General features: G+C 51.3%; 2 protein-coding genes across 2 annotated transcripts; one reads left to right on the top strand and one right to left on the bottom strand.

Moving 5' to 3' along the window:
• Nucleotides 1-2,034: 2,034 nt before the first annotated feature.
• Nucleotides 2,035-5,719, bottom strand: LOC132780701 (histone-lysine N-methyltransferase EHMT1-like). Its single transcript, XM_067462196.1, has 5 exons — nucleotides 5,077-5,719; nucleotides 4,869-4,955; nucleotides 4,677-4,767; nucleotides 3,644-3,813; nucleotides 2,035-2,472 (listed from the first exon to the last, which is right to left on the bottom strand). Exons 2-5 carry the CDS (start codon nucleotides 4,901-4,903, stop codon nucleotides 2,229-2,231), a joined length of 540 nt encoding a protein of 179 aa, XP_067318297.1. The 5' UTR covers nucleotides 4,904-4,955; nucleotides 5,077-5,719; the 3' UTR covers nucleotides 2,035-2,228.
• Nucleotides 5,720-11,732: 6,013 nt separating this feature from the next.
• Nucleotides 11,733-17,843, top strand: LOC137095730 (protein disulfide-isomerase A2-like). Its single transcript, XM_067462535.1, has 11 exons — nucleotides 11,733-12,098; nucleotides 12,480-12,692; nucleotides 12,775-12,908; nucleotides 13,015-13,161; nucleotides 13,260-13,388; nucleotides 13,513-13,638; nucleotides 15,763-15,966; nucleotides 16,126-16,246; nucleotides 16,489-16,670; nucleotides 16,754-16,843; nucleotides 17,736-17,843. Exons 1-11 carry the CDS (start codon nucleotides 11,849-11,851, stop codon nucleotides 17,802-17,804), a joined length of 1,665 nt encoding a protein of 554 aa, XP_067318636.1. The 5' UTR covers nucleotides 11,733-11,848; the 3' UTR covers nucleotides 17,805-17,843.
• Nucleotides 17,844-17,869: the final 26 nt, after the last annotated feature.

Genomic DNA, 17,869 nt, shown 5'->3' with positions numbered 1-17,869 from the left:
TGGAGTCCACCACATGCGAGCAGAGGAGAAAAGCAAACCACAGACCACCTACTACAATGCAGACTGAGCCCTGCCACATGCACAGTGGAGGACCTTCTCACGGCCACATCAAGTTGTCAGCTTCTGGTCAAAGGACAGTGAGCATAATTCAGAGTTTTAAAACTTTTAAAAACCATCTCCCAACAAAGGATTCCCCCAGGCAGTAAGAAGCTAGACTTTGAAACTGCTAGGCCACTATATGCTAATCAAGGTGGCCAAGTGACACATTCACACCTACCTCAAACAAATAAGAGTTCTTTCTCCCACTCTGGACATTCCACAGATATAATAACCAATTTTTCTCAGTTTCAAACAGACCCGTCAACTTCTGAGGATGCTTGTCACTAATGCAGGTGAAACATCAGGAGAGAATGCTTCTGAAACATGGCCATGCAGCCTGGAAAACTCACAATAACCCCTTTAAAAGTTTGTGTTTTCAAATATACATTAACTGTATCCTCAACTCACTTCTGACACAATATATAACTATCATCATCAATCCAGAGATTGACTGCCTTCTTCACCCTAAGGAAGCCTGTTCTAAATCAACAGGGCCTTCCCTTTCACAAAGAGGGCCTGGGTTTCCATGCAGACAGTGATTTCCTCTCAGACTCTTTCCTCCATTATTTCCTCCTCAAAATCCACAGCACTGTTGGTCACAACTGGCCTCCAGTTTTTTCTCGGTTCACTTCCACCTCTTTCATTGTCCTTTTTCTGTCCTTGAGCTGAGATAGTCAAGCAACTGCTTTGGGAATCAGGTATCTTTGGGCCTTCGGATAATGAGGCATTCGGTCCAGCAAAAGTGGATGGCAGAAGGCCAGAGCTTCAATTCTAGTGATCTTTCCTTGGAAGTTTTTTTCCTGCCTGACTTCTTCTTCCCAAGAGATTTGAAAGATTCCTCAAAGGCAATGCTGATGGCGTCGCTCCAGAAGTAAAGAGTTAAGTTTGTAGATGTCAGCCTTATAAACAAGTACTTTTATGTTATTGTCTTCTTCCATCATTGTCTAATACAGGTCTGAGCTAAGTTGGGCCTTCCAGGTGTTTTGGTCTTCAACTCCCAGCATTCCTAACAGCCTCAGGCCCCTGCCTTTTCCCCCTCAGCCGCTTAGGAAAAGGAAAGGGCCTGAGGCTGTTAGGAATGCTGGGAGTTGAAGACCAAAACACCTGGAAGGCCAAAGTTTCCCTATAAATAAAGAATTAATCTATATTTAATATATTTAATGTATATTATTTTTATAATTAATATTTTTTATTATTTATAGTTAATATATTTATAATATTATAGTTATAGTATTATTTATAATTAATATTATATTTATAATATATTTATATTATTTTTATAATAATTTATATTATTTATATTATTTATCATTAATATATTTATAATATATTTATTTTATTTTTATAATTTATATAATTTATATTATTTATCATTAATATAGTTATAATATTATATTTATATTGTTTATAATTAATATTATATTTATAATATTATATTTGTATTATTTTATAATTTATATTATTTATATTATTATTTATAATATTATATTTATAATATTATATTTATAATATTTTATACTAACTTATATTAATTATATTATTATTTATAATTAATATATTTATAATATTATATTTATATTATTTTATGATAAATTATATTATTTATATTATTTATAATTAATATATTTATAATATAATATTTATATTGTTTTTATAATAATTTATATTATTTATATTATTATTTATAATTAATATATTTATAATATTATATTTGTATTATTTTTATAATTATATTATTTTTATTTTTATTTATAATTAATATATTTATAATACTATATGTATATTATTTTATGATAAATTATATTTTTATATTATTTATAATACATTTATATTATATTTATATTATTATTATTATTATTTATAATTAATTTTATATTACATTAATATTATATTTGTATTATTTTTATAATAATTTATAGTATTTATATTATTCTTACTTATAATTAATATAAATAAAGAATCTAAAGTGAGAATTTCACCAAATCAGCAAACTGGGATCTCATGTTTCCCATGTCTATTGCAGCAGGCCACGCCCCCAGAAAGGAGGGGCGTTCCCGTTGACCACGCCCCTCCATCCTCCCTCCGAAAGAAGAGGCAGGGCTTCCACGGTAGGTTCCTTCGGCAGGCTTTTATTGGCCCGCAGGAGCCCTGGGGGGCGGAGCCAAGCCGAGGCCCCTCCTCTTCTTTTCTGCCTTTTTGTGGATCTTGGCGATGGGCGGGGCGCGGAGGGTCTTGAAGGCGAAGCCGCGGGGCGGGGCTTCCCGAGGGGGCGGGGCTTCCCGAGTGTCAGAGTATCTGCACACGGCCTCCCCGCAGAGGCAGGACACGCCTCGGCTCCGCTGCACCGCCCAGAAGTCGTCTCCGTAGTCGAACCTGGGAAGACAAGAGGGAGGGAATGCGGGCGTTTGGTGGCCCCGCCCCCTCTGCTCACTCCAGAGAAATTAGCAGCCCCGCCCCCTTCGCAGCCCCGCCCCCTCTCCTCTTTCTTAACGAGGGAGGGAAGGCTGGCCTTGGTGGCCCCGCCCATCCGTAGCCCCGCCCCTCTTTTACCCGAGGTAGGGAAGGGCGGGCTTTGGTGGTCCCGCCCCCTACATAGCCCCGCCCCCTCTTCGCCTTCTTACCCTAGAGGGGGAGGGAAGGCTGGCATTGACAGCCCCGCGTAGCTCCGCCCCCTCTTCTTACACCAATGAGGGAGGGAAGGCGGGCCTTGTTAGTCCCGCCCCTTGCTTGCCACGCCCCCTCCTAGCATCAATTGCCACTCTGGGCCAAAGTGAAGAGAGGGGGGACCAGGGGACAGTTCCACCTTGTCATTTGTGCTATACTAATAATACATTATATATACATATAATATTTATAACATTATAACGTAATGAAAAATAATACTAATAATTACATTATAATTATATATTACATGTAATATTTCTAATAATATTACAATATTATGGTTTAGTACAATATAGTAATATATAATACTGATATTGTAGTGGGCTAATAACATAATATAGTTTAAGAATATATATATATCTTGTAAGCCAGCAGGGCAGTATATAAATGTCGTAAATAAATACATAATAATTATATTATATTATATTATATATAATATAGTAATTATATATAATATAATTATATATAAGAATTATATATAATAATAATTATATTATATTATTATATATTACATGTAATATTTCTAATAATATTACAATATTATGGTTTAGTACAATATAGTAAAATCTGATATTGATATTGTAGTGTGCTAATAATATAATATAGTTTATGTATATATATCTTGTAAGCCAGCAGGGCAGCATGTAAATGTCGTAAATAAATAAATACATTATAATTATATTATAATTATATATTACATGTAATATTTCTAATAATATTACAATATTATGGTTTAGTACAATATAGTAATACCAAATACTGATATTGTAGTGTGCTAATAACATAATATAGTTTATGTAAATATATCTTGTAAGCCAGCAGGGCAGCATATAAATGTCGCAAATAAATAAATACGCAGACCACGCCCCCTCCTCCTCACCCAAGCTCCTCCCCTGCCCGGACGCCCCTCGAGCCGGCGAAGAAGGCCACTCCGGGGACCTCCAGCCCCGTGAAGACCGGAAGTGCCACCAAGTTGGGGAGGCAGGAGTGGTTCAGGAAGCGGGCCACGTTGCCATAGCGACGGCTGTCCAGGCAGCACCCGCGTCCAGCCTCCAGGGAGAGAGAGAGAGAGAGAGAGACCTGAGTAACTGCAAGTCGCTTCTGGTGTGAGAGAATTAGCCGTCTGCAAGGACGTTGCCCAGGAGACGCCCGCATGATTCGATGTTTTATCATCCTTGTGGGAGACTTCTCTCATGTCCCCGCATGAGGAGCTGGAGCTGATAGAGGGAGCTCATCCGCCTCTCCGCAGATTCGAACCTGCAACCTGTCGGTCTTCAGTCCTGCCGGCACAGGGGTTTAACCCACTGCGCCACCGGGGGCTCTGGGGTCAGAGATGATTGACAGGAGGGGAGAGGAGGGGTCCACTGCCCGGAGTGGGAGGGTCTTATCACCTGAGTATCAGGTGTATCAGCCAGCACGTCAACGACTTAAATCAAGAAATAGTTTTCTAAGATCTACAGAGACACTCGCTGGAACACCTCAGCAAGCGAGAGTCCAAAAGTGGCAGGCTCAAACCCAGAACCTCAATCAGTGGCCGATTCCAAATGAAAGACTCCCTCCTGGGCACATAGAAAACTGGGCGACTTGGAAAGCGCTGAACAGACTGCGCTCTGGCACCACGAGATGCAGAGCCGACCTTACGAAATGGGGCTACAAAGTGGAATCCACAACATGCGAGTGTGGAGAAGAGCAAACCACTGACCACCTGCTGCAATGCAACCTGAGCCCTGCCACATGCACAATGGAGGACCTCCTTGTGGTAACACCAGAAGCACTCCAAGTGGCCAGATACTGGTCAAAGGACATTTAATCAACTACCAAGCTTGCAAACTTTGTGTTTTGTCTGTTTGTTTGTTTGTTTTATATTGTAATACAAATGTCTGGTTGCTCCTGACACGATTAATAAACATCACCTGGGCGCCCAGCAAGAAGCAGTATCCAGGGGCAGCCCCCTCCTCCTCTTTCTTCCGGGCCTCCTCCTCAGAAACCAGCTCCCCGAAGTACCTGCGAAGGAGGGAAGGAGGGAGGGGTTAGGCCTGTCAGTCTCTTCCTCTGACCCTCCCCACGGAGACCCCGCCCCCTCACTGTCAGAGGAAGAGACTCACTGGCAGAGGAAGGCTCCAGGGGCCAAGTCCTGCATGGCGCGCACCGCCCAGCCCCTCTTGGCGGAGCGGAAGAGCTGCAGCTGGGTCCTGCCAGAGGGAAGGGAGAGAGAGTGTGCTTCATTGGTTGAAGGGGACCCGAGGGGGCGTGGCCTCCCCATTCCCAGCCAAAGGGCGTGGCTTCATCTTCGCAGGGGGCGTGGCCTCTCACCGGAGTCCTCTCTGGGCCACGCGGTTGGCGCAGGCGGCGCCGCAGGAGCAGAGCAGGTGGCACTCGCAGAGGGCGGCGTCGGCGTCCAATAGGAGGAGGCGGCCCTCCTGCACGGGAGAAAGGGGCGGGGTCAGGCTCTGAAGGACACGCCCCTTGGATGAAAGGGGCGGGGCCTCTCACCGGGGAGTAGCAGGCGGCGCTGCGGCCGGAGCGGAGCAGGCAAGAGCAGCCTGGGGCGGGGCATCCGGGGCCGCAGGAGCAGTGCTGAGGAAGTTCGGAAGGAAGTATCAGAGTTGGGATCCGTTCACAGCAGAGGGAGCCCCTGCCTTCAGCTCCCCTCGACCTCTGACCTGCCTGCGCGCCCACCCGTCCGGGGGCGCCTCCGCCGATTCCGAGAGCAGGCTCTGCGTGACGTAGAGGAAGTCCCCGGGGGCGCCCTCCTCATCGACGCCGTTCAGGCAGGGGATGGGCAAAACCTCCAGGCCGCGAGAGATGTCCCTTTAAGAAGGGGCGGGGATTGCGATGGGGGCGTGGCCTAAGCCGAGGAGGCCCCTCCCCTGGCCTTAGCCACGCCCTCCCGCCTCACCTGCAGAGGAGCCTCGGGGGCGGATCCTTCGGCGAAGAGGCGGCGCCCAGTGACAGGAGCAGCCTGGAGAAAGGAGGGAGGGGCGTGGTTAGCGGGGAGGGGCGTGGTTAGCAGGGAGGGAGGCACTCACCGCCCAGGAAGCCCCGCCTCCCCGCCACTCTTAGTGGACTCACTCACGCGAGACACTTGAGGCGCCGCTGCCTTCGAGCTAAAGCCGAGGGGCGCTCTCCCCTTGCGTTGGGCGCGTCCAACTCGGAGCCGGCGTCCAGGAGGAGCCGCGCGAGGCGGGCGCTGCCCACGAAGGCCGCCCGGTGCAGGCACAGGTTCCCAGCCTGAGGAGACAGAGGCAGAGAGGGGCGGAGCCTAGCCTTCAAAGAAACCATGCGGGGGCGGGGCCTGGGGTGTCTGTTATCCCTCCACATAGGGGGCGGGGCCTGGCGATAGAGAATTTAAATGAGGGCGGGGTTTCGGCTGTGTGATCTCCCTCCCAGAGGGGGGCGGGGCCTGTAATGAATGGAATGAGATGGGGCGGGGCCTCTGGGGCATAGTCCTTCTCAAAGGGGGCGGGGCCTGGCGATAGGGAATTTAAATGAGGGCGGGGCTTCGGTGTGTGATCTCTCTCCCTAGAGGGGGCGGGGCCTGAACATGAGTGGAATGAGATGGGCGGGGCCTCTGGGGCATAGTCCTTCTCAAAGGGGGCGGGGCCTGGCGATAGGGTATTTAAATGAGGGCGGGGCTTCGGGTGTGTGATCTCCCTCCCTGGAGGGGGCGGGGCCTGAACATGAGTGGAATGAGATGGGCGGGGCCTCTGGGGCATAGTCCTTCTCAAAGGGGGCGGGGCCTGGCGATAGGGTATTTAAATGAGGGCGGGGCTTCGGGTGTGTGATCTCCCTCCCTAGAGGGGGCGGGGCCTCAACATGAGTGGAATGAGATGGGGCGGGGCCTCTGGGGCATAGTCCTTCTCAAAGGGGGCGGGGTCTGGCGATAGGGGACTGGATTGGGGGCGTGGTCCCCCTTCCAAGGAAGGGAAATGGAATGGGTCGGGGCCTCGGCATGTGATTTCCTTCTCTCTCTAGAGGGGGCGGGGCCTGACGAGAAGGTGGAGCCTCGGGGGCGTGGTCTCCCTCCCTGGCATGAGGGTAAAGGGATGGGGGCGTGGTCTCCATTCCCAGGGGGCGGGGTCTGGTGGTAGGATAATATAATGGGGGCGGGGCCTTCGGGTGTGATATCCTTCCCTCCCCAGAGGGGGCGGGGCCTGGCGGTCTGGGTTTGAATGGGGGCGTGGCCTCACTCCCCAGATGGGTACGGGGATGGGATGGGCCTCGGGGGCGTGGTCTCACCTAAAAGGGGGCGTGGCCTGACAAGAGGGTAGCTGGGTGGGGGCGTGGTCTCCCTCCACAGAGGGGGCGGGGTCTGGCGGTAGGGGATGGAATGGGGGCGTGGCCTCCGGGTGTGATCTCACTCCCCAGATGGGTACGGGGATGGGCCTCGGGGGCGTGGTCTCACTAACAAGAGAGGGCGGGGCCTGACAAGAGTGTATCTGGGTGGGGGCGTGGTCTCCCTCCACGGAGGGGGCGGGGTCTGGCGGTAGGGGATGGAATGGGGGCGGGGCCTCCACCCAGAGGAGGCGGGGTCTGGCGTTAGGGAAAGGGAATGGGGCGGGGCCTCGAAACGTGGTCTCACTCCCCAGAGAGGGCGGGGCCTGGAGCGAGGAGATTGGGATGAAAGCGGGACCCCCTTGCTCACGTGATCCCTGGCGCCGGGGTCTGCCCCGTGCTCCAGCAGGAGCTCCGCCATCCTCTTCCGCCGGTTCTCGGTGGCCCAGAAGAGCGGCGTCCGGCCTGAGGAATCCTAAAGAGGAAGAAGGAGGGGTCAGGAAGGGGTCAGCGGGTCATCAGTCCAGTCAATAACAACAACAACAACCATGCTACCTGGCGGCGGAGGAGGTCCTCTTTGGGTCCCCTTGAGAGCAGCTGCAGCGCCCCCTCGCAGTCGCCTTTCAGGGCCAAGACGTGGAGCAGCGAGGCCCCCGACGCCTCCATCAAGGCCGCCTCCTCGCCTTCCTCTTCCTCCTGCAGCACAGAGTCCAGCTCAAGGGATAGGACGATGCCTGCTCTTCTTTGGCCTTTCCCCAGCCTCAGAGTGGGTATGGGCCAACTTGGACCCTCCTGATGCTTTGGACTCCAACTCCCACCATTCCTCACAGTCTCAGGCCCTTTCCTTTTCCCCCTCAGCCACTTAAGCGGATGACACCTTCACCATTTGGAGAAGAACTCAACAGGTTCCTGGACCATCTTAACAGCATCCACCCAAACATTCAATTGACCATGGAACAAGAAAATGAAGGAAGACTGCCTTTTCTAGATGTCCTAGGTAAAGGTAGTCTCCTGACATTAAGTCCAGTCATGTCTGACTCTGTGGTGTGGTGCTCATCTCCATTTCTAAGCCGAAGAGCCAGCGTTGTCCGTAGACACCTCCAAGGTCATGTGGCCGGCATGACTGCATGGAGCGCCGTTACCTTCCTGCTGGAGCGGTACCTATTGATCTACTCACATTTGCATGTTTTCGAATTGCTAGGTTGGCAAAAGCTAGGGCTGACAGCGAACCTGCGACCTTTCGATCAACAAACTCAGCAGCTCAGTGCTTTAACCCACTACACCACCAGGGGCTATTCCAAGTCATCCGTAAACCAGATCAGCAATTGGGTCATGCCGTCTACAGAAAACCCACACACACAGATAGATATCTACATAAAAACTCAAACCATCACCCAAGTCAAAATAGAAGCACCATTAAAACCTTGGCAGACCGTGCAAAAAGAATCTGCGAACCCCACCTCCTCCAAGATGAACTGAACCACCTCAACTGGGCTCTGCAGGCCAATGGATACTCCACCTCAGACATCAGGAGAGCTGCAAGACCAAGAACAAGCCACGAGAGTCAAGATGAGATTCCATCTGAACATGAGGAAGAATTTCCTGACTGTGAGAGCCGTTCAGCAGTGGAACTCTCTGCCCCGGAGTGTGTTGGAGGCTCCTTCTTTGGAAGCTTTTAAACAGAGGCTGGATAGCCATCTGTCGGGTGATTTGAATGCAATATTCCTGCTTCTTGGCAGGGGGTTGGACTGGATGGCCCATGAGGTCTCTTCCAACTCTTTAATTCTATGATTCTATGACGAAGATCCACCCCGAGGAAAAGTGTTCTTGCCATACATGACTGACCGCATAGGGAAGCTGATGAAGAAACACAACATACAAACTATCTACAGAACCCCCAAGAAAATCCAACAAATGCTCCGTTCAGCAAAGGACAAGAGGGATCCTCTCACCTCTGCAGGAGTCTACCGTATACCATGCAGCTGTGGACAAGTCTACATAGGGATCACCAAACGCAGCAGCATTGCCCGAAAAACAATTAAGGAGCATGAAAGGCACTGCAGACTACTTCAACCAGAGAAGTCAGCCATAGCAGAGCACCTGATGAACCAACCTGGACACAGAATATTATTTGAGAACACAGAAGTGCTGGACCACTCTCACAACCACCATGTCAGACTCCACAGAGAAGCCATTGAAATACACAAGCATGTGGACAATTGCAAAGAAAGGAGAAAACTATGAAAATGAACAAAATCTGGCTCCCAGTATTTAAAAAAAACTCTAAAATTACAACAGCAAAACAACAGAGGGGAAACAATCAGGGACATCTAATCACCTCTCAACAAAAGATTGCCCCAGGCAATGCTAATCAAGGTGGTCAGTTGAAACATTCACACCTAGCTCCCACAGACAAGATTTCTTTGTCCGACCCTGGTCATTCCACAGATATATTAAACCCTTTTTCCTAGTTCCAACAGACCTCACTACCTCTGAGGATGCTTGCCATAGATGCAGGCGAAACATCAGGAGAGAATGCCTCTAGAACATGGCCACATAGCCCGAAAAAACCTACAACAACCCAGTGATTCCAGCCATGAAAGCCTTCGACAATACAATATACAGGCAGTCCCCAAGTAGGAAAGAGCCCTCTTGTGGCGCAATGGGTTAAGCCCTTGTGCAGCAGGATTGCAGAACAACAAGTCAGAGCTTCAAATCAATATAGTTATTCAGTGGCATGTAGAAATGTCTTACTGTGCACCTTGGAGCCCCCCCGTCGGGCAATGGGTTAAGCCCTTGTGCCGGCAGGACCACTGATCGACAAGTCAGTGGTTGGAATCTGGGGAGAGCAGGTTGAGCTCCCTCTGTCAGCTCCAGCTCCCTATGCAGGGACATATAAGAAGCCTCTCACAAAGATGATAAAACAGAACACACCCTGGGCAACGTCCTTGCAGACAGCTGATTCTCTCACACCAGAAACGAATTGCAGTTTCTCAAGTCGAAAAAAAAGTTCCCAAGTGACAACCAAGAGAGGTTCTGTAGGTTTGCTCTCAAGTTGAATTTGTATGTAAGTCAGAACAGGGGCATTTTAAAATGCAACTCCTGCCAGATAGATAGAGATATATAAGCTTTGGAGGGAATAGGGAAGGGTAAACACGCTGGTGGGGTTTCCTTTCCTGTCTGTGCTCCTGTTTAGAAGATTCCACCTCACTTTCTGTCCCTGTGAGAATATGATTTTGGAAAATTTGGCTTGTTGTGGAAACAAGGATTGGGATAAATTTTCAGTGGAGACCCCTTTTCCCCCTGACAGTAAGTTCTCAAATAGTAGATTTCCCTTCCTTCCAAAGGGAAAATTTCTCTCCCTTCCGGTTGTCTCAGCCTCGTTTGGAAGATGGTTGTTTATAATTTGGGGATGGCCTGTATAGTTCGTGTTCTGTCTGTCCATGGATCCAGTGGCCCTTTGGAGGCAGCCATAAAAAAGCCGAGGAGGCTCTCCATAGAAATGAGGGGGACGGTCCTGTCCTAAAGGCAAAGGACCAGAAGAGGGCATGGGAAGACGGGCAGGCCCACCCCAAACTCAGGTGCTTCCAGCCCTTACCTGGCTTCCGGAGGGGGCTCCCCCAGGCCCCACACATTTGCTCTCTGCAAGGAAAAGGAAAGGCCCAGAGGAGAGGTTTACTTGGGGAAGGAAGGGCTAGCTGAATTTGCCCCCTTCCCTCTCCCCAATCCTCACAAACACACTCAAAAGCAGGCCTCACCCTTTGCTCCCATGGCTGACCACAGCAATAGGCCCAGAGAGATGAGAGATTCTTAAAGGGCAACAGAACGGGAGCGCACGTTCCATGGAACGCCACCGGGTTCTGCAGTCCGTTCTGGAAAGAAACTCCAAGTGTCAGAGGTCAACCAAAGCACAAGGGATGAATGAAGCAGGAGTCAAGGAAAGTGCCGCCTTGGGGGGGGGGGGGCTCTTTGGAAGGTGTCCTTCTGCAACTCCCCAAATTCCCATATGAAACAGGAAAGCGGGAGATTGTGTTTCATGGCTGGCAGGGCCAAATTCATTTATTTATTATTTACAGTATTTATATTCCGCCCTTCTCACCCCACAGGGGACTCAGGGCGGATTACAATTCACATATACATGGCAAACACTCAATGCCACTTAGACATGCAACATATATAGACAGACATAGAGACAATTTAACATTCCCGCTTTCAGGCTTCATGAGTGTATGCTTGACTCTGCCCACAGGGGGAGCTGCCGCTTCACTTTCCACTTATGACACCAAGTCCTTGATGGAATATTTCCTCATTGCGCATGCTGCTAGAATGTTTTATGGTGTCATAAATTAGTTAAATTAGCCTCCTGCATAAAGCGGTACCTGAATTTCCTACTTGGCAGATGCAACTGTCTTTCAGGCTGCATAGGTCAACAGCAAGCTAGACTATTAATGGTTGGGAACTCACTCTGACCCAGACTGACTTCAAACTCATGACCTCTCGGTCAGTAGTGATTTAATGCAGCTGGCTAATAACTAGCTGTGCCACGGCCGGTCCAGAGCCCAGAGGGTCCCCCACACCAACTTTCAAGGGGACCCTTTCCCCAAAAAATGCAGGCCAAGGATTTAGCTCCCACTCCTGTCCTTCCAATGAAGTGAGCAGCCAGTGGCAAAGAGCCAGAAAAATCTTGGGGCGGGGTGGGGGTGATGGGAGGGGCTGCAGGTGAGCCTTATCTGGGCCCCTCCCATCATTTCCTGGCGTCTCCTGGCTCCAGTAGCTCCTTGGGCACCTTCCCTTCTGGGCTGCCTCCACCATGGGTCACTTGCCTGAGTGGATGATACTGATGCTGATCCCATGCCTGGCCCTGTCTTGGGTGCGAGTGGCAGCCGCTCAGGAGGGGCAGACCCCCACAGAGGGGCAGCCAGGGCCCTACGAAGGGGGAGCCCTCCCTGGAGAACCTGACCTCAAAGAGGAGAAAGAGGTGGAGGAAGAGGTCTTGGTCCTTGACAATCAGCGCTTTGCACAGGCCTTGCAGGAGAACCGGCTGCTCCTGGTGCTTTTCCGTGAGTGGGCGAAGGGGCAGAGGGGGGTGGGAGCAAAGGAGGGGTTGGTCTGCATCATTCCCTCCCCCCCCCCATCTCTTTATGAGGGGTCACTGGGGTGGGAGCGACGGTGCCTGCTGCTGCCTTCGGGATCTGGTCCTTCTCCTACAGACCACTCCTTAATGCCGTTACCGTCAAGAGTCAGGCAGTCACTCAGCGCCACGAAGGCGTATCAGGGGCACCTTGGAAAAGCAAACAGCCTCTGAAGCCTTGCAGGGTCAGGAGCCATGCAAACAGTGCCTGCGTGGCTCCTGGGCCCAAGCCTGGCACCATGCCCCCTCCCCCTGCTGCCATGCCCTGCTTCCCAGTGCCTCTTTTGGGGCGGCCACTTCTCTCTGCCAGATGCCCCCTGGAGCGACCTCTGCCAGGCGCTGGCCCCCGAATACGCCAAGGCAGCTGCCATGCTGAAGGAGGAAGGGTCCGGTGGCGCCCTGAGGCTGGCTTCCGTGGACGGAACGCAGGAGCTGGAGCTGCGGAAGGAGTTTGGTGTGGCCGGGTTCCCAACCTTCAAGCTCTTCCGGGAGGGTGACCGCAGCCACCCCATAGACTACAAAGGTGAGGGTCCCCCTGACCTGTGAGCACCCACTGCAGCACCCACCCTCCATGGAGCCCCATTGATCCCTGTCCTTTTGTCCAGGTGAGAGGGAGGCTGAGGCAATCGTGGCCTGGATGAGGCGGAAGGCCAGGCCCAGCGCTCCACTGCTCACCGCGGAGGAGGAGGTCACAACCTTCCTAGATGCCCATCCGGTGTCCACCATCGGATTCTTCCATGTGAGTTCTACACCTTGGGGCCATGATGGCCACCTTTGGGAGCCAATGATGTTAGTCTCTGGAGAACAAAGAGCATGTGCTCACTCTTCAGCTGCCCTTCTTTCAGGACCCTGAGGGTCAGGAGGCGAGCCTCTTCTGCAAGGTGGCTGACGATATGGACGACGGCATTGTGGCTGTGGCCCTCACTGACCGCCCAGCCCTCTTCCATAAATACGGTGTCATGGGGGAGACGGTGGCCCTCTTCCGGCGGATGGTGAGGCTGGTGTCCCCTGTGAATGGCGTTGCTTTGGATGGGAACTTTGGCCTCCTTCCTGGCCCTAAAGGTCCTTCTCTCTTTGCGCCTCCCCCCAGGACACGGAGGGCAGCGATGTCCCCAGAGTGGACTTCCCCGTTGATGAGGAGCTGGGCCTGGATGAGGCAGAGTTGGCTCACTTCCTTGCAGTGCAAAGTCTGGAGCCGGTGGTGGAGTTCACAAACCAGGTCTTGGAAGCGGGAAAACATTGCTTCTCTGAGTTGAGGGGGGTCCTGGGGCAGGGAGGGACCTGGTGCCTCCCCCCGCCAATGGCCCACAGGCTCAGCCTGTCCCCCAACCCTTCCTCTGCAGAACTCCTCCAGGATATTCGGGGCCAAGGTCCCAAACCACCTGCTACTCTTCCTCAACAAGACAGAGGGGCCCCATCTGGGACTACTGGAAGGCTTCCGGGGAGCGGCCCCCACCTTCCGGGACCAGGTGAGATCCCCCACTCCGCTGCTTTCCCCAGCTATTGTGTTACTGTTACAGTGAGGATTTGTTGTTTATTCGTTCAGTCACTTCCAAATCTTCATGACCTCATGGACCGGCCCACGCCAGAGCTCCCTGTCGACTGTCATCACCCCCAGCTCCTTCAGAGTCAAGCCAGTCATTTCAAGGATACCATCCATCAGGGCCGTAGCCAGAAAAAAAAATCGGGGAGGGTTGAACATTTCGGGGGGGGGGGGAAGGTTTGAAAATTTCGGGGAGGGTTGAAAATTTCAGGGGAGGGGGGGTTGAAACCTGCCTCCTAGCTCACGCTGAAGCAAAGAGCACACCAGGGGGCAGAGCAACCTTCAGTAGCCTGCAGCTCAACTCCTGTCAACCACCTCCACCAAGTCTAGCCTCCTTAATGAGAGCATTCAACACACACACCCCCAACCTGGTTGCTTCACTACATCGGCTATTGCTGCAAGTAATGACAGTGTAAATAAATTGTCAATATTTGCTTGAGATAATGCTTACAGTTCTGGAGGAACTCTTAATTTTTTGCATCTCATAGACTTAGCATGGGGATTTGGTTAACCAGTTAAAATTCATGAGTAAACCAGGTTTTTTTAAAAAATCTGAAACATTTTGGGGGGGGGGTTAAACCCCTAAAACCACCCCCTCGCTACAGGCCTGCCATCCATCCATCTTGCCCTTGGTCGGCCCCTCTTCCTTTTTTCTTTCCATTTTCCCCAGCATCATTGTCTTCTCTAAGCTTTCCTGTCTTATGGTGTGGCCAAAGTACTTCATCTTGGCCTCTAGTATCCTTCCCTCCAACGAGCAGTCGGGCATTATTTCCTGAAGGATGGACTGGTTGGATCTTCTCGCAGTCCAAGGCACTCTCAGAATTTTCCTCCAACACCACAGCTCAAAAGCGTCTCTCTTCCTTCGCTCAGCCTTCCTTATGGTCCAGCTCTCACATCCGTAGGTTACCAAAGGGAATACCATGGCTTTGACTAGGCGGATCTTTGTTGCCAGTGTGATGTCTCTACACTTCACTATTTTATCGAGATTGGTCCTTGCTCTCCTACCAAGAAGGAAGCGTCTTCTGATTTCCTGGGCACCTGTTATTTGCCTGACAGGTGGGGGGGGGGGCAGAGCTGGCCCTAGGTAATTTTCAACGGTAAGCAAACAGTATTTTGCCCCCCCCCCCCAACCAATCATTGATATATATTTTCTGTTTGTCGTGGGAGTTGTGTGTGCCATATTTGGTTCAATTCCATCATTGGTGGAGTTCAGAATGCTCTTTGATTGTAGATGAACTATGCATCCCAGTAACTACGCTTGCTCCCTTGCCTGGCCCGCTTTGGGTCCGAAGGCGTGCCTGAAGACCCCAACGTGTGCACCAAAAGTCACCTCTTCTCCTGACTTTCTCCTCAGCCATTGGGACCAAGAGAGAGAGGGGGGGGGGAGGGAGAGAGAGAGGTGGAGATGCCCACCTTTCCCGAAGGTAGGCGCAAAAACAAAGGAGGGAGCGGAGGTGGGAGATACCTTCAGCCGGAGGGTCTCTCTCTCTCTCTCTCTCTTGGTCCCAATGGCTGAAGAGAAAGTCAGGAGAAGAGGCGACTTTTGGTGTGCATGCTGGGGTCTTCAGGCACGCCTCTGGACCCGAAGCGAGCCAGGTGTGGCGGCTCCGCCCCTTGGCCCACCCACGGATTGGGGAGAGGAGGGGAGGCGGATGGAGAGCCGGGGGATCGGGAAAGGGAGCCGGTCATGGGGAAGGGATCGAACATGGAGAACGATTGAGCACCGGCTTTGCTCGCGCACCCGGTGGCCAGGTGGAGCAGGAACGAGAGGGGCTAGGCACAGCTCAAGGGCCCGGCCCCTTTGGGAAGATGATCGCCGGGCAGCAAGGCAAGAAAGCCAAGGCTCCCCCTGGACTGCTAGGGCTGCTGTGAGCTGAGGGGGCGCTCCTCAAGTGGTGGTCGAGGGGCATTTACAGAGGCGCCTCTGCACCCCTGGTAAAAAAAAAAGTGTTCTGCGACTGCTTACTTCGCATAATGGACGAGCCGCCCCTGGGGGGGGGGGTTGAGGTTGCCAGCAGAGGGCCTCAAGGCTGTCCCCTCCTATTCACAGGTGCTCTTTGTGGTGGCTGATGTCGGTGGGGATGGGGCCAGCCTGCTCCACTTCTTCGGACTGAAGAGCCATCGGGTCCCTGCCCTTCGGTTCATTCACATCGAGACCAACCAGAAGTATGCCTTGGACATTGAGGAAGGGCAGGGCCTCTCCACAAATACCATCAACACCTTCTGCCAGGATGTGCTGGAGAGCAGAGTCCAGGTGGGGGGCAGTTAAAATGGTGGGGGGGGGGGTTGGAGACCGGGGCAAGAAAAGAGCTCCAGTTTTTGAGGGCATTTGCCTCTTTGTGCTTCTGCCTCCGTCATTTGTGGGGCGCTCTGGGACTTTGCCCCAACTCTCTGCTTCGGCTCCATCCTTCAGCCCTACTTCATGAGCGAGGAGCCCCCAAGCGACTGGGACCAGCGGCCAGTGAAGACCTTGGTGGGGCAGACCTTTGAGCAGGTGGCCTTGGATGAGAGCAAGGATGTCTTCGTCAAGTTCTGTAAGTGGTCACTCATTTGCTATACCCAATGGGAACCCCTAATGGTGTTGGGGGCGGGGATCCTTGACTGTGAGGGGAAATGGGAGCAGTGGTGCTGCCCCTTGTGGGGCAGGTCCCCACAACACCCTCAGCCAACAGAGGATGATGGGTCTTGTAGTCCCTCATCCATAGAATGGTCCCATGGAGTGAGAGGCAGCCGAGGGAGGGTCTCACTGAAGGGCCTGTGCTTGTGCCCACCCCAGACGCCCCCTGGTGTCCCCACTCCAAGGCCATGGCGCCCGCTTGGGAGCAGCTGGGCCAGAGGTTCCAGGACCGGCAGGACATCCTCATTGCCGAGATGGACGCCACGGCCAACGAGGTGCCAGGCCTGCCCATCCGCGCCTTCCCCACGCTCTACTTCTTCCCTGCCGGAAAAGGAAGAGAGGTAGGCCCAAGCGCTTGGATTGCTGAGGGGGGGGGGTATATATGAGGGCAAGCATCTTATGCGCTCTCCTTTCTGCCCCATAGATGACAGAGTACCAGGGTGACAGAGACCTAGAGAGCCTCTCAATGTTCCTGGAAAACCGGGGGGAAACCCCTCCCAAAGAGGAGCCCCCGGTAAGTGTCGGCACCCCCCCCAACAAACCACTTTGTGCCATGTGCAAGCTGCCCAGCTGCCCCAAGTCCCTTCGGGGAGATGGAGGCGGAATACAAAAATAAAATTATTATTATTATTATTATTATTATTATTATTATTTGAAACATAACAAGATTAGTACACAGCAAACAAGTTCACTCTGCTGGCTGTTGTATTAGATCAGACATCAGACACTTCCCAAGTGTATAGGACTGTGTGATGTATCGACAAATAATGTGTGCAGATCCCAGTAGGGTGGCCTTTTGCAGCTGGCAGATGGTAATTTTGTCAGCGCTGATTGTGTTTAAGTGCAGGCCAAGGTCTTTAGGCACTGCACCCAGTGTGCCGATCACTACTGAGACCACTTTGACTGGCTTGTGCCAGAGTCTTTGCAGTTCGATCTTTAAATCCTCATATCGTGTCAGCTTTTCCAGTTGTTTCTCTTCAGTCCTGCTGTCACCTGGGATTGCAACATCGACAATCCATACTTTGCTTTTTAACACAATCGTGAGGTCAGGAATATTGTGCTCCAAAACTCTGTCTGCCTGAATTCAGAAGTCCCAGAGTAGTTTGACGTGTTCATTCTCTGTAACTTTTTCCAGCTTTTGATCCCACCCGTTCTTTGTCGCAGGCAAATGGTATTTGTGGCACAAGTTCCAATGAATCATCTGAGCAATGGTGTTATGCCTCTGCTTGTAGTCTGTCTGCACGATCTTCTTGCAGCAGCTGAGGATGTGATCTATTGTTTAGTCTGCTTCCTTGCAAAGTCTACACTTGGGATCTGTCGTAGACTTTTCAGTTGTGGCTTTGATGGCATTGGTTATTATTATTATTATTATTATTATTATTATTATTATTATTATTATTTTCTAGGAGGCCCCCAAAGAGGAGCTGAAGGAGGAGAGCCAAGCAAAGCCTCCAGAGCCAAAAGTTGAGTTGTAAAGACTGAACAAAGCTATAAAACCCACCCCTCTGGCAAAAGATATGGCTCCACCACTTCCTTTTTT

The sequence above is a fragment of the Anolis sagrei genome, chromosome Y (genome assembly GCF_037176765.1).
Source record: "Anolis sagrei isolate rAnoSag1 chromosome Y, rAnoSag1.mat, whole genome shotgun sequence".
In the NCBI taxonomy this organism is placed as follows: Eukaryota; Metazoa; Chordata; class Lepidosauria; order Squamata; family Dactyloidae; genus Anolis; species Anolis sagrei.
Note: the sequence above shows the minus strand (reverse complement) of the source record. Positions and strands in the feature narration are given on the sequence as shown.

Excerpts from the sequence above, each read along its gene's own strand:
- LOC132780701 (XM_067462196.1), bottom strand. The coding sequence starts at position 4,903 with ATGCAGGACTTGGCCCCTGGAGCCTTCCTCTGCCA. Across the intron at positions 4,768-4,868 it reads CCTGGAGCCTTCCTCTGCCA|GTACTTCGGGGAGCTGGTTT; the intron begins GTGAGTCTCTTC and ends CCTCCTTCGCAG. Across the intron at positions 2,473-3,643 it reads CGGGCAGGGGAGGAGCTTGG|GTTCGACTACGGAGACGACT; the intron begins GTGAGGAGGAGG and ends TTGTCTTCCCAG.
- LOC137095730 (XM_067462535.1), top strand. The coding sequence starts at position 11,849 with ATGGGTCACTTGCCTGAGTGGATGATACTGATGCTGATCCCATGCCTG. Across the intron at positions 12,693-12,774 it reads CCACCCCATAGACTACAAAG|GTGAGAGGGAGGCTGAGGCA; the intron begins GTGAGGGTCCCC and ends CCTTTTGTCCAG. Across the intron at positions 16,247-16,488 it reads GGATGTCTTCGTCAAGTTCT|ACGCCCCCTGGTGTCCCCAC; the intron begins GTAAGTGGTCAC and ends TGCCCACCCCAG.